General features: G+C 29.9%; 3 protein-coding genes across 3 annotated transcripts; all 3 read right to left on the minus strand.

Annotated features, from left to right (window-relative positions):
• Positions 1–2443: 2443 nt before the first annotated feature.
• LOC113004169 (CD151 antigen) lies at positions 2444–9574 on the minus strand. Its single transcript, XM_039448345.1, has 8 exons — positions 9432–9574; positions 7925–8038; positions 5668–5765; positions 5379–5579; positions 4840–5007; positions 4619–4702; positions 3533–3673; positions 2444–3365 (listed from the first exon to the last, which is right to left on the minus strand). The coding sequence occupies exons 3-8, from the start codon at positions 5725–5727 to the stop codon at positions 3300–3302; spliced, it is 720 nt and encodes a 239-aa protein (XP_039304279.1). The 5' UTR covers positions 5728–5765; positions 7925–8038; positions 9432–9574; the 3' UTR covers positions 2444–3299.
• A 2358-nt stretch (positions 9575–11932) lies between these two features.
• On the minus strand, positions 11933–16889 carry LOC105194867 (CD151 antigen). Its single transcript, XM_011159983.3, has 7 exons — positions 16170–16889; positions 15888–15980; positions 15608–15799; positions 13957–14127; positions 13736–13819; positions 12973–13113; positions 11933–12804 (listed from the first exon to the last, which is right to left on the minus strand). The coding sequence occupies exons 2-7, from the start codon at positions 15945–15947 to the stop codon at positions 12757–12759; spliced, it is 696 nt and encodes a 231-aa protein (XP_011158285.1). The 5' UTR covers positions 15948–15980; positions 16170–16889; the 3' UTR covers positions 11933–12756.
• Positions 16890–16994: 105 nt separating this feature from the next.
• Positions 16995–22976, minus strand: LOC105194924 (CD151 antigen). Its single transcript, XM_026136705.2, has 6 exons — positions 21538–22976; positions 19268–19459; positions 18673–18846; positions 18447–18530; positions 18041–18181; positions 16995–17876 (listed from the first exon to the last, which is right to left on the minus strand). The coding sequence occupies exons 1-6, from the start codon at positions 21595–21597 to the stop codon at positions 17832–17834; spliced, it is 696 nt and encodes a 231-aa protein (XP_025992490.1). The 5' UTR covers positions 21598–22976; the 3' UTR covers positions 16995–17831.
• Between the last annotated feature and the right edge of the window lie 323 nt (positions 22977–23299).

The raw sequence follows: 23299 nt of genomic DNA on the forward strand, positions 1-23299 counted from the left end.
TAGCGATGGATCATAATAATTCCGACAAACAGTAGAACGAAAATTGTGACGTTTAATTAATCATTGATTGATCTGCTTTTTGTATCCATAATGCTTTATCAATCAGATTCCACGAAGTTACAATTGTATAATAAATTTAATTGGATATATTACTACGCAAGCAAATTATATCTTCAGCAAAGTGAGAGACTAGAACTTACGAGGATGAGATTTATAACGATCAGGAAGTATTATATGGAAGCGCGCAAATATTGATCACTTCTCCTTAACGATTAACGATGTTATAATTGCTACTTTGTATAATAAAGTGAGACTAATACATTTTTATAAATAGTTTATAACTGGTAATACCGGTTTCGACCTACATTTTACAGCTATTTACAACTTTACGCAATTATCTAATAATTATTAAAGACATTAACGTAAAACTTGGCGGTAAATTTGCAATTATTTGCATAATGAGCAAATTTCTTTGTTTATTCATCATCGTCGAATTCGTTCTGTATGTAAATTAAACTAACATATTAATTAATACAATTTCCATTGTTGTTTTTGTGTCTGGCCATTTTAAAAATTGATATTATTTAATGAATGTAGGCGTAGGCTATCTCGTTTTCTTAAGAGGTTATGCCTAAATCATTTTTAAATTTAGGGAACATTTTTAACATGTAAATTCAAGAAAATATGATTTTTGAAAAATAGTCTTTTTTTAAAGTCTTTGACTAGGCATAACCCCTTAAGTAACGTGCTTAAGCTGAATAAAACCCATTTTATTAATTTAAAAAAAAAAATCTCTATTTATGAGAATCTTGAAATAAACTAAGTGAGAATAAAATCTTTATTTCTCACTTATTCACAAAATAAAATATGTCTTTTATATAGAATATTTGTACATTTCAGTGTACAAGGCGAGTTTAACGCGAGTGTTCATCATGAGTGCAACAAGAGGAGAAAACTCGACAAACTGGAGATGAGAGAAAAAGAAGGCCTTGGTGAGGCATCGGGCATCAGCGGAGCAACCTTGGGGTAAATATAATTCTTTATTTATATAAATTTAATAATCTTTTTTCCTTTTATTCCATCTTATTGCAATGAATTAAAAAAGAAAGATACTTAAAGATAGGAAATTTCTGTAAAATTTTATACACACTCAAAAAAAATTATGTTTAAATTGATGAAATCATTTTTTTTAACTTGGTTTTTTTAAGTTAAAATGAAAATACTTTTGCGGAAAATAAAAATTTATTTGATTTCAGGAAATGACGTTATTAGCTTTTTTAAAAGTAAATAAATTATTTGTTCAAATTAGTTGTTTAATTTAAATAAATAATTATTTAATTTAAAGAAAGTATTAACGGAAATAATTTAATCTAGTTTTAAAAATGTATTTCTTTCATTTAAATAAAATTTGTGTTGTACAACCAAACTGTTTCTTTAATTCTAATAAAAGGAATAACCATAAAATTTCTTCAAGTCAAAGAAACTTTTTTTTAACATTATAGCAGTGTATGAATTTCTTTGAGTAGAACAAATATTTTTTTTTAAAGAAATCTTTTTTTTGGGTGTATACGAATTAACTTTTAAAATATTGATTATTTTAAGCACAATTTTAATTTTTAAATCTTATGTTTTTTTATGTTACAGTAATCATCGTAGCTTCATGGCTGATTAACTCCGTTTGTTGCATATCTGGTCGGTGAGTCAGAAATCAATTTTTTTATTATATTTTATGTCTTGTAAATGTCCTGCGCAGGATCATTATTTTTTTATTTTTTTATTATTGCACTATGATTTTCTGTCATATCTGTAAAGTATAGCCATAAATTTTTATAAAAAAGGTTGTAACATTTTTTTAGTAAAACTTATTTTTAATTTCGCGATTTTTCAAAAATATGTTACAATTAAAATCTTACAAAGTCAGGATATTTCGATGTTCTATATTCTATATCGTTTAAAGTATGTTCAGTTCAATAATATTTTTGACTTTAGAAACTATAAATACAGCAGCAGTTTAAACTTGCTGGAGTTATTTTAACCATTATGAAATTTTCAAAAAGTGTAACTACAAAAATCTAATGGATTTTTAAAATATTAATTCCTAAGCATAAATTTTTGTTTATATTATATACAGTCTTGGCCAAAAATATTAGGCATCTTATATTTTTTTAAATGTTTTTAACTGAAAGGGTTTAAGCAGAAATTAAAATGGGAATTATTTTTTGTTTCAAGAATCCTTTTTAAACTCATTTTTAATGCCAGTAATCAATAAGAAATAATATAGATAAAAGAATTTCAGATAAACGAAAAAGTATAGGAACCTATTAATTAAAGCTATATTCTGCAAAAAAATTATCATATTTATACAAACAGATATATAAAAAGATATTTTTGAAGTGATTGACCAGGTTGATTGAATACGTTGATGAAAATTTCGAAGACGCACTACTTTTTCAGTTTTTTTTATTAAGATCCTCAGATTCTGATCTGTTTTTCTGTTGTTGTTTGATTTTTTTTGTTCTCGTGTTGTCGTTTGATCTTTCTGTAGAGTATATCGGATGATATCTTTTCGAAGAATTGTAATAAGTCTTTCGTTCTCGAAGTACCAAGTTATTCTTGCTGGTTAACTATTTAGATTTAGAAGTATGCCCAAGCAAAACACCGAGCCACAATAATGTCAAAATAACATCAAAGTAATTGAACAAAAAATTACTTTCATTTTACATTCAACAGTCATTTTACAGTTACTTTGACGTTATTTTGACGTTGTGATGACTCTCTGTTCTGTTTGGATACATTTGGTCTGACATACAAAAATTTGTCGTAAAAATTGCAACTCATAAGTAAATATATATTACAACATTATTTTATTATAAAATAATATTTTAGGAAAATATGCATTTTTGTAGTTTATATTAAGAAAGGAATTTTGGAGAAAATTTTATGACACATGACTAGTTCTAGGTAACATATTTTTAGTTAGAAAACAATTTTAAGGCATTAATTAAGTGTCTGCTTTTGGACGTTAAATGATAAATTCTGTGATTAATAGTATTTAGGTTTTAGTAATTAATAGTATTTAGGTTTCTTAGAAATAATATAATATGCAATTAAATAAAAATATGTTAAACATATAAATTACATTATCCGTTACGAAATCCGTTTTCTTTTTTTTTGATTATTATGATGTGAGCAAACGTGTTTATAGCGTAACTTTATTAATTCGTAAAGAGCACGAATCCTTTACAGATTTCGGAGAACTCACTACTTTCTCGATCCTTTTTATTAGGAACAGTTTTACACTATATTTTGGTATCTTGTTTTTTGATCCTCGTGTAGAGCGTAAAAGAGAATACCATTCCCAAAACCTGCAATAATTCAAAACCATTATATGACCTAAAGTGATATTATTTATGAAATAATAAGGGATAGAAGAAAGGAAAAGAAGAAAATACTTGGGCTCGGCTAATTATATAGTCGAGGCTTTAATTTTAATTGAAGTTAGTGCCACAAAAAATGCAAATTGAACTCTTACCATGATACATGTAAATATAGAAGTAATACCATTCATAACATTTGTAAACTGCTGTAATGAGCTTTGTAGTTCGTTTATGCAACCGCTCGCATAAACTTTGGAAAGAATTTTGATGTGCCATTCAGCGTTGCAGTTTGATTGCTACGGACATGTTAGATAATCATGAGAAAGGGTTACAAGATTCGGTTTTTTAGCTTAGGTACAAAAATTTGGATTATTTTTATTTTTGTACATCTAATAACAATAACATTGCTCCGCAACATTTGATAGTGTTGAGAATTGAATTCAATACTCGATGACGGGCTGCGGTTTTCTAAGTATTATTATTGCTGATAATAACTTCAAAGATAATTGAAATGTACAAAAGAAATTGCATTTTAATGAGTGTAATATCTAATGATTATATTTTAACTGATCTAATTTACACTTTAATGATCATGTCAGTAGTCTCACTAGTATTCATTAAATTTTATTTGTTTTTAAATTACGGAGATGGAGAATATCTTTTACATAAATTTCGTGTTTATGATAAACTCGTATTAAATTTGCGGATATGTAAATTTATGAAATATTTAATTCAAGTACTTTTCTGTATGTATCCAGAAATTTATTTTAAGTAAATATTATTAGTTTTAAGTAAACGATGAGTGCATTTACGCCTACTATCAAGAAAATATTGTGCGATATAATATTGTAATATTTATATTGTTGTAAAAACGTAACAACTTATTTAAAAGAAGGAAACTAAAAATTAGGTAAATGATATTTTTCTTTGTCTAGATCGAGTAACTCGCTTAGATCGCGAATAATAATTTGAGTTGCAATTGCAAGTTTCTAAAATGTTCTCTAAAAAATTGTCATTGGACCCATCGAGAAAAATTTCATTTTGAGCAAAAACTAAAATCAGAATCTCATATTTCAATTAATGGACTTAGATAAAAGTGAACGTTATTAAGCAACGAAGAAACGTTTATAAACATTACACATGTTTTTATTACGATATGTGCATAGCAAATTACTGTTATTACTGTGCGGTAGTTTGATAAACTATTTTATGTAACCGCATGAAACATAACTGATTTTTACCTGGTCTAGTTTACAACAGCTGTCTGGTACTGTAAGACCATGTGCTTTCCAGTCCTCCCAGCTATCAATTCCACAACAGTGGTACTAAAAATGAGAATTAAATTAGCTTTGGGACACTCTAAATAATAATTAAATTTGAGAAGGATAAAACGAGTTCCGGGTCATGCCTCTTTTGATCTTTATATAAATTAACTTTTATTTGCGTAACGGGAATTATTTACCATTGACTGCGTGATGTTCCAGAAACTGCGAATAAATTTCTTATCATAGTAAAATTGCAGCGAATTTTCCATTATTATTTTGAAAAACTTTATTACTTTTTTGTAGGAATTGTACTGCTGGACACCGCCGATTACAATCACTAACAATAGAAATACGAATATAACGTACTGAAAAAAATGGTTCTTATTAATCAGTCACGTTGCAAGAAAATCGATACTCTTTATCATAATAAGTGACTTAACTAATTAAAAAAAAAAAAAAAAAAAAAAAATATATATATATATACAATAGAAAAGTTCTAATTAAGGAAAGATGTAGTTTCTCAGTATTTCTAAAAAGTGTTCCAATCCGTGATAAAAATTCTGAGAAAATTATTAAAGTCTGCCATAGTATTTTCTTTAAAAATTTTAAGAGATTCATGAGTTATCTCGGTATCATAATCTATCGTCAACATTCATGAACATTGTGTTTCATCGCCGTGAGAATAAATTTGATATTGAGTTGTTCTTCGGAGAAAAATTTTCACTAGGGTACTTACTATCAGGAGCATACTCTTAATTTTCCGTAAGGCAGCAACGATTCCAAAGATGGCGATAGATATCATGATGATTCCGATCATCAGTAGGACGATAAACGCAACAGCTAACTGATCGTTTCCCATTTCTCCTATCCATGAAGACTTGCCAACTACACCCCACACGATTACAATAGTTATAATAGTTATGCTAGTTCCGACAATCTAGAGCATAAATAAATTGTAAATTTAATTAGATATATTATTACACAAGTATATTATATCTTCAGCAAAATGCGAGACTAGAACTTACGAGGATGACGAGATTTATGGCGAACAGAAGATATTTTATGAAACGTTCGCAGCCATTCATTTTTGTACAGTATTCTGTTCTCTTTTACCTGCAAAACTCTAATACAGAACAACAGAAATAAAAAAAAATGCTAATAAATTGAATAACAAAATGAGAAAATTTGAAAAACAAATGCACGATAGCTCGCAAATATTTGTCGCTTTTTCTTAACGATTAACGGCATTATTGTTGCTATTTTGTATGACAAAATGAGAATTTGAAACACGTTTTTATAAACGACTTACATCCAGTTCACAACCGCGCTTTACAATCACAACTATACGTTTACAATTATAAAATAGTCTTTAAAAACATTAATGCGAAACAGGGCTGTAAATTTCTAATTACATAGAGTTAGAAACTTTCTTCATTTATTAATCATCGTTGAGTTGGATCTCACTGAATATAAATTAAATTAATACATTAGTTAATAAAGTTTTCATTGTTTTCGTTTTCATTTACTTTACAGTTTGATATCATTTGACGAACTTGGGCGTAGGTTAACTTATTTCCTGAAGGCGATGCTGGACTGACGGTGAAACTCACTCGACGTCGGTATTTCAGATTATTGCAGATTTTTCTTCTACGAACTCGGGTCGCGCGTGAGGCAAAGAGTAAGGGGAATAGGTTAGCGCTCTTTGTCAAACGCACTCATCTTTCCTTGTTTTTTTTTACTTTAGCGCCTCTAATGCAGGATTTCTGAATTACCATGAACGCAATTTATGCTCTTTGCATCAATATATGTGAAAATTACATAAACAAATTTTATTCAGGCCTTTCTCTTATATTAGAACTTCTAGGATCATTCTGCAAACGTCGTATTGTTCTTTCATTTTTTCTACTCGCCGTAAACTACTTATTTTATACATACCAAGTCTAAAACTTTTATATGAGGCACATGTTGTCACGAGTTGGCTGCAAATTCCGATAATTAAACTATAATTTTTTAATCAACTTTCGTTTTTTGTATTGAATTATAGTTTCCGGCAAATATTTTTGTCACTACTTTAATTGTGTAAAAGGATTTTGAGATCAATAAAGCTTATTAAGAGGGCGTAGCTACTGCTGCTTTTCCCTCCTCACCGCGCCGCGCCGACAGCCGCGGCTGCCTACGTCTCGGCGACTGGCGGGCGGTCCTTATGCGCGGTGATACGCGCTTATTCGCAGACTTTATTAATTTTTTTTTTTGTTAACTATGGCAAATATTAAAAAATGGTAAAGGACTTTTCTGCTCAGTTTTACTTGATCTATCAATCCACGAAACCACGGGCGGTAGTTACCTGACACCCTGTATATGTTGTCCAGCATCGCCTTAATGAATTATATGATATTTAATTGCACTTCCATGTCGGCGTATCTAGAATTTTTTCGAATGGTGAAAGGGGTTTTTTTCAATTCTGTTATTATCTAGACAATAAGTTTTTACGTTAATGAAGTGGTTTTTTTAAATATTTTAGAATATAAAAGTTTCCTCATATTCCTAATTTTTCATGGAAAGACGTTAGTTTTTTGAATCATATTCTAACAATTATATTTTTTTGAAATACAGAGAACAAAGTTATTAAAAATGAAATATGTAGTTCTTTAAAATTGTTATTGTTATTATTATTACATACAAAATATTCATGATCATTTTCCTAGGAGAAGAAATTCTGAGAAAAGAACGTAGCACGGTCTTTTATATAAATTGCTAAATGTGATTAAAAATATTATATTGAAGTTAAGTAAAAAGATAAGGAGAAATAAAGTAAAGATGTCTATTCAATAAAATAAAAATGGAGAAAAATATCAATTAGATCGACATCGATTAAATGTCAAAAACATTTACAATTTTTGATAGATGTGATAAATAAACCGCGATACAAAATTTAAAAGTTATACGAAAAGCTAATTTAATTAAAAATTGCACTAAGAAATTAAATTAGGTAAAATTAAAAGTGTTTTTTTAAAAGTATTATCTATATTAATTGTTTTAACTAAATGTTTTTTGGTATGACTTTTCCGTTCTTTCAGTCCATTAAACGACACCCGAGAAATAATTAAATTGGAGCGCTTTATATCACTCGTGGCACTCCGTAGCACTTCATAGCATTCCGTAGCTCTCCGTAGCATTTCATAGCACAAGTGCCATATTCTTTATTACAGAATCTAATAGCTGTTCTCAAGAACTGTTTAAATCACTATAATAAAGTTATTAGTAAATTTTTTTCTTAATTACTTTCCAAGTTATAACGTTTAACTCCGTAAAATTCGTAGCACTCCATAGCATGCCGTAGTATTCTGTAGTACTCTGTAGCATTTGTAGCACTCCGTAATATTCATGACTATTTTCCTAGAAAAAAAATTTAAAAAAAATTTAAAAAAACGTTTAAAAAACAGCTTTATTTATAAAAAACATTGATAAGTGTAATTAAAAGTTACTCTAATTAAAAATTATATTAAATTAAAGTAAAAAGACAAGGAGGAATAAAGCAAAGATGACCATTTTATAAAATTTACAAAATTAAAGAATTATGTGACAATTTTTTTATATATTAATATGATTTAATATATTGTATCTTTAGTAATGTCTCTGTGAATCGACATATAACTCATTCTACAATAGTCGTAACATAAAACAGTAAAATTTTGTAAGGCGTGTTTGTGCAAGTTTATAAGCCAATGAATAACTTTCATTTCTTACGTTACAATCTTACATTTATGGTAATACATAATAATAAATTCAATTTAAGAATGTTACTACTTTATTACCTACATTTGGAATTCTAATAACGGCAAGTCTTTTTAAAATTTTTGTTATTATTAAAATTTTTGTTAATGATACAATGCTATTGTTTACTACTTAGGTATTATTTTTTAAAATTATACGTGTTATTATTTGTGTACATACAATACAACAGTTATGTTTTGAGGAAATATATATGTATTCTCTAAATAATGGCAAACCATACTGAATTGTGTGCGCAGACCGACAGCATAGCATTATATTGACTGAAGAATTTTAATGGATATTTTATCACAGGTCCTTTTTTTTCTTCCAGCTTCTTATTAAATGTCTCAACAGTCTCAATGCCTCCGCATCTCGTGACTCGATTTTAACAAATCCTTTATAGGATCTAACATGGATTCTAAAGTGACTTTATTCACGTCATTTGTATTTGCCAATCTGATCTATATTTTTTTATGGCATTTTTTGTTATTATATTACGTTCAATTATGGTTATTGCTCGTCTTTGACAGAATGTGTTTAACGTCGTAAATTGCTCATCAAATGCGTTTGACGTCGAATTATCCAGTCACATAACAGTTGCTAATGATCAGAAAGAACAATAAATCTGAATAGACTAATTATAAATTAAAGAGATTAGAATATAAATTAATGAACATTTTACAGTTGCAAAAAATTACCTCTACATTTTCTAAAACTTTAATTAATACATACAAGTATTTAAAAAAATTTTTTTACATTTAATTAACGTAATTTTATTTAAAATAATAAATGTCGCTTGTATTTACAGAGTAATCAAACACAACAAACCCAAAATTATTGAGCCTCACATATAACATTCAGATATAATAATAATTTATTTTACTATATAACGTCACTAGAAATGGAACTAAGATAGTTTTATAAGATGTTTCTTAAGTTTGTCGTAATTTAAACTATGATAAAATTTTTAAAATAATATGCACACAATTTGATTGATGGTTTATTATTAACTCACGAGCATCTGTTGTGTCCAAACTGCTGATGTATAACGAAAACCATACTTTCTTTAGTGGGGTAAACTACGAGGTGTGTTCAAAAAGTATCGCGAATTTTGAATTTTCGCGGGTTACGTATATTCGAATTTCGATCTTTTTGTGGCGTTATGTTGTTATTCATGTCTCTCACTTATGCCGACAAGCTCGGCCATTTTGAATGTTCACTTAATTGTTGACAGCTGCTTTGCTTGCACGTGTTTTGGATCGTCTTCGATTTTTACCTATTCAAAAAAATGGATCAAAGAACCTGTATCAAATTTTGTGTGAAAAACGAAATTAAGTGCGCGGATGCATTCCGAATGTTGACTGTGGCATACGGAGAAGCTACCTTGGACCGAAGCAACGTTTATCGGTGGTACAAAATGTTCTCAGAAGGCCGAGAAGATGTGAGCGACGAAGAGCGTGCCGGACGCCCGAGCACTTCAACAACAGACGAAAAAATTAATGAAGTGGAGAAAATGGTATTGGCCAATCGTCGAATCACCGTTAGAGAAGTTGCTGAGGACCTAAACATATCGATTGGCTCGTGCCATTCGATTTTTATCAATGATTTGGGCATGAGACGGGTCGCCGCGAAATTCGTACCAAAATTGCTCAATTGCGACCAAAAACAGCATCGCATGAACATTGCTAATGAGATGTTGGACTCTGTTCGCGACGACCCAAATTTGCTCCAGAGGGTCATAACTGGTGACGAATCGTGGGTTTATGGTTATGACGTGGAAACCAAAGCTCAATCATCTCAATGGAAGCTGCCGCACGAACCAAGACCGAAAAAAGCGCGCCAAGTTCGGTCGAATGTGAAAGTTTTGCTGACAGTTTTCTTCGATTGCAGGGGCGTGGTGCATCATGAGTTCTTGCCACAGGGTAGAACGGTCAATAAGGAATATTACCTGCAAGTTATGCGCAATTTGCGCGAAGCAATCCGCCAGAAACGCCCGGATTTGTGGAAGAACAAAAATTGGCTTTTGCACCACGATAACGCCCCTGCTCACACATCGTTGCTTGTGCGCGACTTTTTGGCCAAAAACAACACACTAATGATGCCGCAGCCACCGTATTCCCCAGATCTGGCCCCCTGTGACTTTTTCTTGTTCCCTAAACTGAAGAGGCCCATGAAAGGACGACGTTACGCTACGCTTGACGAGATAAAGACGGCATCGAAGGAGGAGCTGAACAAGATAAAAAAAAAGATTTTTTGAAGTGCTTCGAAAATTGGAAAAACCGTTGGCACAAGTGTATAATATCTCATGGGGATTACTTTGAAGGGGACAAAATAGATATTCATGAATAAATAAATAATTTTTGAAAAAACACAAAATTCGCGATACTTTTTGAACACACCTCGTATTTAGAGGAGTAAACTATTACTATTTGTGCGTGCATATTACATTCACTGCGTATGCACGGCACCAAAGGAGCGTTCCACATAACGCTCCCAACACTCTTATAATTATTATTTCTTAGTCATTCATCACATTAGTATGTAATTAAATAAACGATGCTTGCGTGTATTGGAAGCGTTAAGTGAAACGCGACCTAAATTGCTTTACGTGGACATTGATATTATGAAAATTAAATTCATGCGCTAATTTAATTTTACAAAACGCGTTTCCGCAAATTCTTCTCCTACTTAATTCATTATAAAACAGGTGAAAGCGTGCTTACCTGATTGATTTCAATTTTATTCTAAATATTCTATTTTATTACATTCAACATTGTTTTAAATATGAAATTTTCTTTTGTATAAACTGTAGTATAAATCATTTTTGTTTAACCTTTATAGTAAGCCACTATGACAACTGAATATGCACATTTACCAGAAAGCATAATTTATAAAATGTAATTTTTACGTTTCTATACACTTAAGGAATTGAAAATCTTTATAATGATTTTTAAAATGTATTTGTATTAGAACAGAAACGTTTAATCCAACATTCTTTGAATAGACATTTCAATTTATGAGAAATGTTTCTAAAACATATAAAAAGTTATGGACAAACGTTTATAAAATGTTTTGGAAACGTGTATATGTCTGGATTAATATTGCAAAATACATTTCTGATTTATTTCTTTCTCATCAAGAAAATACGAATGAAAATAATAAACTACTTAGTGGTACTTTAGTTCCAATTTTATATTACACCTAGTTAATATAAGTTTTTATTAAAATATTAGAGTTAATTTAATTTATTTTATTTTATTGTTAAAAAATTCTATTTATGAGGATGGTGAAATAAGTGAAAATAATATTCGTTACTTCAATTATTTATCAAAATAAAATATATCTTTCATTTAGAATATATGCAATTAAACAATAAACAATTTTTAACTTTTAGACATTGGACCTTAATATGCTAATAAATATAATAAAACTTTAATCAAAAACAAAATTTTAATACAATATAATGTTGTACATATAATATTATAAGCAAATAAATATTAAATATACGTTTTAATTTAAAAAAGTTTATAATGATTCAGTTTGATCGATTAAGAGTAAGTAATTATTGAAAGGGATGTACAAACTCACATTTATATATGTACACATATTATATTTATTACGGCACAAAATATAAAATATATACATATATGATACGCGAACATACTGGTCCAGCAGTATTAAATAAGAAAATGTTAGCAGTTTATTAATGGGTTGGCATTATATTCGATTATATTTTGATTATAGATCTGTAGTCATCTGTTAAATCAGTTTGCGGAAGATCTGTTAACAAACCTTGCTAATCTTATATCAACATATTGGTGGCAGAAATCGAGTAGGAGCTGCATAATTTCTAAATAATCCTGAATAATTTCTGCTAACAATCTGCTGGTATTCTATGCTTACAATTAGTTATATTTTAACGTTTGTTTTACCGACATCATTAGCTATTTCAGACTGTGTGTAATATGTTGTCCTTCTGCTATGAAAAATCATTAGCATGATCTGAAGAAAATCAGTCTCTGCAGGCTTTGCTATCTGGGAATGCAATATAATGCAATATACAATTAAAATATTGTAAATATATATATATATAATATTAAAATGTAAATATTATCATGACGCATAATACTATGTGTGTTATTAAGTAGCGAAACTTGCGGAATAATCGGATAGAAATCCGTTTTTCTTTTTAATTATCACGATATGATCAATCGTGTTTATGACGACAAATAATTTTATTGATTGGTAAAGTTGCACGAATTCTCTAAAGACTTCGGAGACCCACTACTTCCCCGACCCGTTTTATTAGAAACAGCTTTAGACTATATTTTGTTATCCTGTTATTTGATCTTCTTGTAGAGCGCTAAAGAGAATATCATTCCCAAGAACTGCAATAATTCAAAACCATTATTTGACTTAAAATGATATTATTTATTAAATAATAAGAGATGGAAGAAAGAAAAAGGAGGAAATACTTGGGATTGGCCAATTATACAGTCAAGGTTTTAATTTTAACTGATGATAGTGCAACAAAAAAATGCAAACTGGACTCTTACCAAGAGACATGAGACTGTAATGCTAACACCATTCGTAATGTTTGTAAAATGCTGCATGAGGCTTAGTAGTTTGTTTACGCAACCCTCCGCGTAAACTTGGAAAATTTGTTTGATATGTTGGTCAGCGTGGCAGTCCGATAGCTATGGGCAGATTTGACGACCATAAGAATGGGTTAAAGATTGGATTCTTGAATTTAAGTAAAATATTTGGATTATTTATTTGTACAGTTAATAACATTTTTTCGCAATATTTGAGAATTGAACTGCTCATTAATAACAGGCTGAGGATAATTTTTTAAGTACTATCATTGCTGGTGAAGACTCCAAAGATAGTTGAATCGTATAAAAGAAATTGCATTTTATTATAATAATAAGTATAATATCTTAACTTATCTAATTTGCGTTTTAATAACTATATTATTTATTTGAAAAAGATTAGTGAACAATTTTGCGTGTAACACCCTGACTCCAGCATGAAACAAATTTGCATTTGTGTTTTTTGAAACAAGTGTGAGAGAGAGAGAGAGAGAGAGAAAATATGAAATTGTCAAGTATCTTTAATCGTCGCAGTCTTTTAAAAGCAACATTTTAATTTTTTATGTTTTATTAACTTCGATAAAAGCAATGAAGAGATATTTATAAACATGACACGTTTTATACTAAGAGACATCTCTTAGATGTGCATAGCAAATTACCGTTATTAAGCACATTGGATTGATAAAAACTATTTCATACAACCGTGTAAAACGCAATTGATTTTTACCTGATTAGATTTACAACAGCTGTCTGGTACTTTAAGACCATGTGTTTTCCAATCCTCCCAGCTATTAACTCCGCAACACTGGTACTAAAATTGTGAATTAAATTAGCTTTGGGACGTTCCAAACAATAATTGGATTAGAGAAAAATTAAATAAGTTTCTGGTTGTGCCTCTTTTGATCTTTTTCTAAATTAACTTTTATTTAAGTAAAGGAAATTATTTACCGCCGATTGCGTCATGTCCCAGAAGTTGCGAGTAAATATATTATCATTGTAAAATTGCAGCGAATGTTCCATCTCTTTCTCTAATAACTTTATCATTTCCTTGTGGGAATTGAATTGTCGAACGCCGCCAATTATTTCAATCACAAGCAATAGAAACGCAAATATGGCGTACTGAAAAAAAGTAGATTTTATTATTTAGTCAAGAAAGTTGATATTCTATTTTTTAACAAATTTTTAATGATTTGATTAACTTTTAAAATATACATAAAATTACAATGTTTAATCAATTCAAGAAAAAATTTTTTTTACACACGTTAAACTTATCATTCAATTATCAAATAATGTAAAAATTTGAAATTGTTTAATGCTTAATTGAGACATTTTTTTGATTCGGAAATAAATCTTTGATACCTCGGTGAAAATTTTTTTCAAAATTTTTATACAAATTTTTTTTTGAAACTTTATAGAAATGTTGAGAAAGTCTATATCTGTTCTTCAAACTTTTTGTATGTGATATTTATAGTCTAAAATTATTTTGTGAAATATTGTAAGATTTATATTAAAGATATGTAAATATTCTAAATTTAAATTGAATGAAGTTAACATAGATTCAATTCAATTTGTTTTCGAATCTAAAACGTTTAAATTCAAATAGTTCAACAATTTTGAATCAAGTATGATTCTATTTTTAAATTGATTGTCTGTTTTAAATTGTTTGATTTATATCTTCCGCAAGGCCAATCTTGTATCAGGGCATATCAACTCTCGTTGATTTTTTGACAAATATTGTGATATTGCATATATTTAGTTCTTGAATAATCTAAATAATGGTGACAGAATCTAGGTATATCTGAATTGTTTGTGAAATTTAGAAAATTTTTCTGTAGCGCCTATTTATGTTAAGACATTCAAACGTGTTATAAAATTTGATAATATATAATTAGAAATTAAACTTGAATTTTCTAGAAGGATTTCTAAAATGATGGTTATAAGTAACAAATAATATTTTAATAGATATAAAAAGTAGCGATAAATTTTTTTTATGACACTTGGGAATCTATCTATCTGCAAAACATTTTTTAAAAGTGTACAATACATGTTGTAGTGTACAAGTGTTTTAATGTACAATACATAAAGAAATTGAGACATTTTGTAAAAAAATACAAGATTATAAAAAATTTTGAAGTTTATATTAATATGAAATATTAACATAAATTGAAAAAATTACATAAAAATTTGTCATTACTTTGATAAAAAATCATTTTTGAATTTTCATGTGAATATTAAAATTGTTCAGAATTTCTGTAATTTACTATCTCATATTTTTTATATAAACTTTAAAATATTTCAAAGTTTACATATATTATTTAAAAAGTTCTAAAAAAAGATGTAGTACGTTTCAGTATTTCTAAAAAAAATGTTCTATGTCATATAAAAGTTCTGAGAAAATTATTTCAAAATATACTAAAAAAAAAAAAATGTTTTACAGACTACTACGGTATTCTCTTTAAGAATTCTAAATGGTTTACGAGTTGTCTCGTTATCTTGATCTATCTTTAACGTTTTGTGAACATTGCACTTATTTCATCAGATTAAGAATCAATTTGATGAGAGATGCTCCCCTGAGAAAAATTTTCACTAAAATACTTACTGATAGGAGCATACACTTGGTTTCACGCAAGGCAATAACTATTCCGAAGATAGAGATACACATCACGATGATTCCGGAAATCACTAGAACGATAAGTACGGCAGCCAATCGATTGTTCCCCGCTTCTCCTATCCATGATGACTGACCAATTAGACCCCACACGCTTGCAATAGTTAAGATAGTTCCGATAATCTAGGGCATAAATAAATAGTAAATATAATTGGATATATTTTTACACAAGTATATTATATTTTCAACAAAGTACGAGACTAGAACTTACGAGAATGACGAGATTTATGGCGACCAGAAAGGATTTCATAATACATCCGCAGCTATCCATTTTTGTATCTTATATGCTCTTATTTCTAAAACTCTGTGTTAACAGAACGATATAAATAAAAAATACTAATAAAATAAACAATAAAATACCATAACATTAAAAAGATAAAGACGGTAACTTGCAAATATTTGCCACTTTTTAACGATTAACAACGTTGTAGATGTTGTTTTATATGACGACATGAGAATTTAAAACTTATTTCTTTTTTTATAAACGACTTACATTTGGTTCACAACCGTGCTTTACAATCACAACTTCGTTTACAATTATGCAATGGTCTTCAAAGACATCAACGCGAAACATGGCTGTAAATTTGTAATTACGCAGAGTCAGCAACTTTCTTCATTTATTAATCAACGTTGAGTTGGCTGTCACTGAGTGAAAATTAAATTAGCACATTAGTTAATAAAGTTTCCGTTGTTCTCGCTTCTGTCCACTTTACAGATTGATATTATTTGAATGTGGGCGTTAACTCATTTCCTTAATGAATTACGCGAAAGAACAATGTTATTGCAGCATCTACAAATTTAGCTAGATACAGATCAGAAAATAATTTTATATTAAGTGATTAAGTTAATTGTGCAGAACATTCAAGGATAATAATGTTACTGCAAACTGTTTTGACGTTCTGATTTATTTCTTTTTTATTGGGAAGCTAAGAATGAAAATAAGAAACTGCTTTAGAGTTCTAATTTTATATTGTAGCTAGTTAATATAAATGTTTACTTTTATTGAAGTATTGGAGCCAACTTAATTTTATTTTTGAAAAAAATTTATTTATACGAATTTTGAAATAAAGTAAGTGATAATAAAAACCTTTGTTTTAATTACTCAACAAAATAAAATATATTTTTCATATAGAATATTAGTAATAAAATTTTTTATTATTTTTTAGACATTAATTTTTAATATGTTAATAAATATAATAAAATTCTATTCAAAAACAAATTGCCTAATATAATATAATATTACTCTCTAAACTTTTTGGAGTAGAATTTTATTTAAAAGAGTGGAATTCCACTCCAAAGAATTTAGAGAGTAGGTATATAGTATTATAAGCAAATAAATAGTAAAAAGTACTTTTTATCTTAAAAAAACTTATAACGGTTTAGCTTGATCGATGATTCAGAGCAAGTAATTAATGAAATGGTTGTACGCACATTTTTATATGTGCACATATTATATTTATTATGGTACAAAATGTAAAATATGTATATGATACACGAACATATTGGTCCAGCAGTACCAGATAGGAAAATAGCACTTTATTAATAGGTTGACATTACATTCAATAATATTTTGATTGTAAATTTATAGTCATCTGTTAGATCAGTGTGCGGAGATCTGCTAACAAACCCTTCTGATCTCATATTAGCAGATTGGTGGTAGAAGTTGAGTAGGAGCTGCTAATTTTGATTAATATTGCTAGCAATCTGCTGGTATTCTATATATAGTTAGTCATATTTTAATGTTCGTATTGCCAACATCAAAAGATTTTATGTGTAATTTGTTGAATTTCTGCTATTAAAAATCATTAGCATGCTCTGCTGAAGATCTATCTCTGCAGGTTTTGCTATTCGGGAATGATGTAATATGCAATTAAATTAAAATGTTATAAGAATATATGTTACATTAAAATGTAAAGATTATTATAATGCGTAATACTATGTGCGTTATAAATTAGCGAAAGTTGAAACAACCGAATAGAAATCTGTTTTTCTTCTTAATTATCACAATGTGATAAACCGCGTTTATAGCAACAAGTAATTTTATTAATTGGTGAAGTTGCTCGAATTCTCTAAAGACTGTGGAGACCCACTACTTTTTGGATCCTTTTTATTAGGAACAGATTTATCCTATATTTTGTTATCTTGTTATTTCTTCTTATAAAGCGTATAGAAGCGCAAAAGAGAGTACCATTCCCAAGAACTGCAATAATTCAAAACCATTATATGACTTAAAACAATATAATTTATTAAATAATAAGGGATGGAAGAATGATAAAGAAGGAAATACTTGGGGTCGACCGATACAGTCGAGACTTTAATTTTAACTGAGGATGGTGCTACATAAAATGCAAACTGGACTCTTACCAAGAGACATAAGAGTGTTATTGTAAAACCATTTATAATGTTAGTCAAATGTTGTATGAGGCTTGTTATTTTGTTTATGCAACCCTCTGCGTAAAGTTTGGAAATATTTTTGGTGTACTGATCGGCGTTGCAATCCAACAGCTATGGGCAGATTTGACGATCATAAGAAGGTTAAAAATTAGATTCTTGAATTTAATAAAATATTTGGATTATTTATTTTTGTACATCTAACAACACTTATGTTTAATTGACTTCGATAAAAATGAACGTCATTAAACAAACAAGAGACTTTTATAAACATGATGTGTTTTATATTAAGCGATGCGTGTAGCAAATTATCATTATTAAGCGCAGTGGATTGATAAATTATTTCGTACAAAATGTATAAAACGCAATTGATTTTTACCTGATCAGATTTACAACAGCTGTTTGGTACTTCAAAACCATGTGTTTCCCAGTCCTTCCAGTTATCAACGCCGCAACACTGGTACTAAAATAATCGAGAATTAAGTTAGCTTTGGGACCAAACAATAATTGAATTCGAGAAAAATAAAACAAATTTCGAGTCGTGCCTCTTTCGATCTTTTTATAAACTTTTATTAACTTTTATTTACGTAAAGGGAATTATTTACCGTCGATTGCGTGACGTCCCAGAAGTTGCGAATAATATTATCATCATTGTAAAATTGCAGCGAATTTTCCATCTCTTCCTCTAACAACTTTATACCTTTCTTATTGGAACTGTGTTGTCGTTTAACGTCGTGAATTATCTCACCCACAAACATTAGAAACATGAATACAGCGTACTGAAAAAAATAGAGTTTATTAATTAGTCACATTGCAAGAAAGTCGATATTCTTTGCTTTAACAAATTTTAAACGACTTGACTAACTTCAAAAATAAAAAAAATTTTTAAATAATTATTTTTAAAAAAAGTTATTAACGTGAATGAATAGAGGTAAGTTTATTGTAAATCTTTTGTATAAAACATTTTTTTGATATCTCGTATAGTTTCCGAGATATAACAGAAATAGTTGAAAACCGCTATACACATAAGGGATAATTTCACCCCTTGAAACCAAATATGAGCCGCAGCTGATAGTTTCTAAAATCATCTAATTATGTTATCCAAATGTGTGTAACATTTCATTAAAATCGGGGTGTGACACTTCGAGAGGTTCGCTTGTGAGTTAATTCTTTGACAAAAGTTTTCATTGAAGTACTCACTGTTTTGAGCATACACTTGACTTCCCGCAAGGCAGCAACGATTCCGAAGATGGCGATACACATCACAATGATTCCGGCAATCAGCAGAACGTAAAATACAATACCTAATCCAATGTTCTCTATTTTTTTTAACCATGATGACTGACCAACCAGACCCCACACGCTTGCAATCGTTACGATAGTTGCGACAATCTAGAGCATAAATAAATTGTAAATTTAATTGGATATATTTTTACGCAAGTATATTATATTTTCAACAAAGTACAGAACTAGAATTTACGAGGATGATGAGATTTATGGCAAACAGAAAATATTTTATAAAACATCCACAGCTATCCATTTTTGTATCGTATCTTATATGCTCTTATTTCTAAAACTCCGTGTTAACGATATAAATAAAAAATACTAATACAAACAATAAAATACGATGATATTAGAAAGATAAAGACACGGTAACTCGCAAATATTTGCCACTTCTCCTTAACGTTTAACGACGTTGTAGATGTCATTTTATATGACGAAATGAGAATTTGGATAAGCTGACCGCAGTCAGCTGTGTACGCTGAATTCATTTTTTGACGACCATGGAGTACTTCAAGTAGGAAGTCGTCTCAAGCACGCAGTGCTCCCAGTCGATGAACGACATCCTATGATCATGCTTCCATGTTCCTGGCTCACTCGCCTGCTGGTTGAGTCATGTCATCGGCGCACCATCCACGGCGGAGTCCAACTTATCTTCGGCCTATTTAGATTCCGTTTTTGGATTCTACGAGATCGCTCCGTGATCAAGGGATTGCTTCGCCGGTGCATAATCTGCATTAGATGAAGAGCAATTACGCCGCAGCCTCTCATGGGCGATCTTTCCCGAAAGCGGGTGACTCCAGCTCATCCGTTCTTGCGCTCAGGCATCGCGTATGCCGGGCTAATTCTCCTTTGCACTCCTAAAGGGCGAGATCATCACTCATACAAGGCGTTTATCGCCATTTTCTTGTGCCTCAGTTCGAAGACGATGCACATTGAAGTAGTCAGACTACTTCTTGAGCGCGCTACGCCGATTTACATCCACACGGGGTCTGTGCACGGATCTCTTCTTCGACTGCGGCACGATAACTCCTTTGAATAAATGGCCCTTGGCAAGGATCACCAAGCTTCACCCGGGAGCCGACGGGACAATCAGGGTGGTAACAGTGCGTACTGCCACTTCCGAATTTATCCGACCCGTGGTTAAGATCGTTTTGCTACCCGAGGATTCCGATGCAACCACTTCGCGAGAAAAAGCATAAGTGAAGATTCACCTTGTGATCGTTTTCCGTATTATCCTGCCAAGTTTTCATGCCGCCGCGTTTTTCCTTTGTTTCTTGTTAATTTTATTCACATGTATCTTCGTCGCGCACAATTCGTTCCACCATTCACAACTTTGATAGAATCCCCGCGTGAACCAAACCGCCCGTGTAAGAAATAACCGTACGCCTGACATTACGATGACCCGCTATTGCGTACACACTTGTTTATTTTGTCAGTAATGACGAGGCGGGCGGGAATGTTCGAGATTGCCATTATAAATCACGTATAATTTTTATGCCTGACACGAGTTGTAGAGAATCTTCGAGAAAACGTTCTTCATATTACGTTCATCTTCTACAAGTTTCTCGAATGTTTAATGAAACATGTGTTGCACATGTGGCAAACGCTTTGTCTAACAAACAAAAACCTGACGATTAACCCTTCCGCGGAAAACTCCTTGTATCTCCATTGACCATTGACGTCCTGAGTTTCCAAATTCACGTCCGTTTTAATTGGAAGATGCAATAGGAGGCGTTACTTTTTCAATCAAAGCATTGCGCAACCATTCTTGTTTATCTCTACTCTCAAAATCTCTACTTGAAACCGCGCTAAGTTAATCCATCTATATTGAAACCGCGTCAAAATTTACAAGACTTTTATCTCAATTATTAAAATGATTTTTATTGTTAACTTTTGCTTATTTTAATTCGCTCTCGCCCAGTTCAATCCTTTCAATACCCCACGCAGTTCCGAACAGCGATAGACATCATGATGATTCCGATCATCAATAGGACGATAAACGCGACAGCTAACTGATCGTTTCCCATTTCTCCTATCTATGAAAACTTGCCAATTACACCCCACACGATTACAATAGTTATAATAGTTATGCTAGTTCCGGCAATTTAGAGCATAAATAAATTTAATTAGATATATTATTACGCAAGTATATTATATCTTTAGCAAAATGCGAGACTAGAACTTACGAGGGTGACGAGATTTATGGCGAGCAGAAGATATTTTATGCAACGTCCGCAGTTATCCATTTTTGTGGCGTATCCTGTTCTCTCTTATCTGCAAAGCTCTGTTAATACAGAACGATAGAAATAAAAAAATGCTAATAAATTAAATAATAAAATGAGAAAATTTTAAAAACAAATAGCTCGCAAATATTTGTCGCTCTTTCTTAACGATTAACGACATTATTGTTGCTATTTTGTATGACAAAATGAGAATTGAAACGCGTTTTTATAAACGACTTACATCCAGTTCACAACCGCGCTTTACAATCACAACTATACGTTTACAATTATAAAATGGTCTTTAAAAACATTAATGCGAAACAGGGCTGTAAATTTCTAATTACATAGAGTTAGAAACTTTCTTCATTTATTAGTCGTTGAGTTGGATCTCTCTGACAATGAATGTAAAGTAAATTAACACATTAGTTAATAAAGTTTCCATTGTTCTCGTTTCTCTCCACTTTACAGATTGATATTATTTGACGAACATAGACGTTAGCTCATTTTCTTAATGAATTAAACGAAAGAATACTTTTATTGCAGTATCTAAAAATTTAGCTAGATATACAGATCAGAAAATAATTTATATTGAGTGATCAAAATAATTGGGAGGCAGGACGTCCAAGTGTGATAACGGTGCTACAAACAGTTTTGACGTTCTAGCAGCCAAGTTTCGATACAATTTTTAAATGGTTCAACATAATTATTTTCAGATCCGTATTTTAGCAAAATTATTCTTTCCGTGTAGATGACATTTAATTGTACTTTTATGTTGGCCTATCCAGGAATCTTTTTGGAAAAGGAAGGAGTTTTATTAATTCTTTTATCATATATACAGCAATTTTTTTCATTAATAAATTCATTTTTTGAATATTTTATAATATTTAAGTTTTCTCATATTTCTGATTTTTAATGGAAAACATTAATTTTGTAAATTATAACTTATTTTCTTTTTGTCAAGATAATATAGAGAACAAAGTAGTTAAAGATGAAATATATGTAGTTCTTCAATATTTTTATTGATATTATTACTACATACAATTCATGATCATTTTTCTAGGAGAAAAATAATGTTAGATCAGGTTGCCGAATATCTGTTAACAGAGCTTGTTGATTTTATGTCAGCAGATTGGTAGCAGAAATCGAATAGGAGCTGTAAAGCCTGATATCTGTTAGCAATCTGCTGTTATTCTATGTTTAGTCATATTTTAACGATTCATTATAACATCAATAGATATTATAAACTTTATGTGTAATTTGTTATCTTTCTGAATTTAAAAATGAATAATAATGCTCTATTCAACGTCTGTCTTTGCAGGTTTTACTGTTTGGGAATAATATGCAATTAAATTAAAATATCTTAATTATATAAATTGCATAAAAATGTTAAAATAAAATCTTTATTTTAATTAGACACAAAAATAAAACATATCTTTCACAGAGTTAGAGTATTTGTAAATAATATACTAACAAATAAAATAAGTTTAATATGCTAATGAATATATTAAGACTGTAATAAAAATAAGTTTTATAATATCTACCAGGGCTGGGTAAGTTAATAAATTTTTTTAACTAAATAAAGTTAAAGTTCATAGCATATAAAATTAATTTAGTTACGTTAAAAGTTATATGAATAAAATATTAACTCAGTTAAACTTACGTTAAGATTAAATTAACGTAAGTTAAAATAAAAATTAATTTTTTAAATTATTATTTATATAAAATT

This window comes from Solenopsis invicta, chromosome 4 (genome assembly GCF_016802725.1).
Source record: "Solenopsis invicta isolate M01_SB chromosome 4, UNIL_Sinv_3.0, whole genome shotgun sequence".
NCBI lineage: Eukaryota > Metazoa > Arthropoda > Insecta > Hymenoptera > Formicidae > Solenopsis > Solenopsis invicta.

Excerpts from the sequence above, each read along its gene's own strand:
- LOC113004169 (XM_039448345.1), bottom strand. The coding sequence starts at position 5,727 with ATGAATGGCTGCGAACGTTTCATAAAATATCTTCTGTTCGCCATAAAT. Across the intron at positions 5,008-5,378 it reads TTAAGAGTATGCTCCTGATA|TACGTTATATTCGTATTTCT; the intron begins GTAAGTACCCTA and ends CATTTTTTTCAG. Across the intron at positions 3,366-3,532 it reads CTATATTTACATGTATCATG|GTTTTGGGAATGGTATTCTC; the intron begins GTAAGAGTTCAA and ends GAATTATTGCAG.
- LOC105194924 (XM_026136705.2), bottom strand. The coding sequence starts at position 21,597 with ATGGATAACTGCGGACGTTGCATAAAATATCTTCTGCTCGCCATAAAT. Across the intron at positions 18,531-18,672 it reads GGGACGTCACGCAATCGACG|TACCAGTGTTGCGGCGTTGA; the intron begins GTAAATAATTCC and ends CGATTATTTTAG. Across the intron at positions 17,877-18,040 it reads TAACACTCTTATGTCTCTTG|TTCTTGGGAATGGTACTCTC; the intron begins GTAAGAGTCCAG and ends GAATTATTGCAG.
- LOC105194867 (XM_011159983.3), bottom strand. The coding sequence starts at position 15,947 with ATGGATAGCTGCGGATGTATTATGAAATCCTTTCTGGTCGCCATAAAT. Across the intron at positions 13,114-13,735 it reads GCTGTTGTAAATCTAATCAG|CTATCGGACTGCCACGCTGA; the intron begins GTAAAAATCAAT and ends ATCTGCCCATAG. Across the intron at positions 12,805-12,972 it reads TTACAGTCTCATGTCTCTTG|TTCTTGGGAATGATATTCTC; the intron begins GTAAGAGTCCAG and ends GAATTATTGCAG.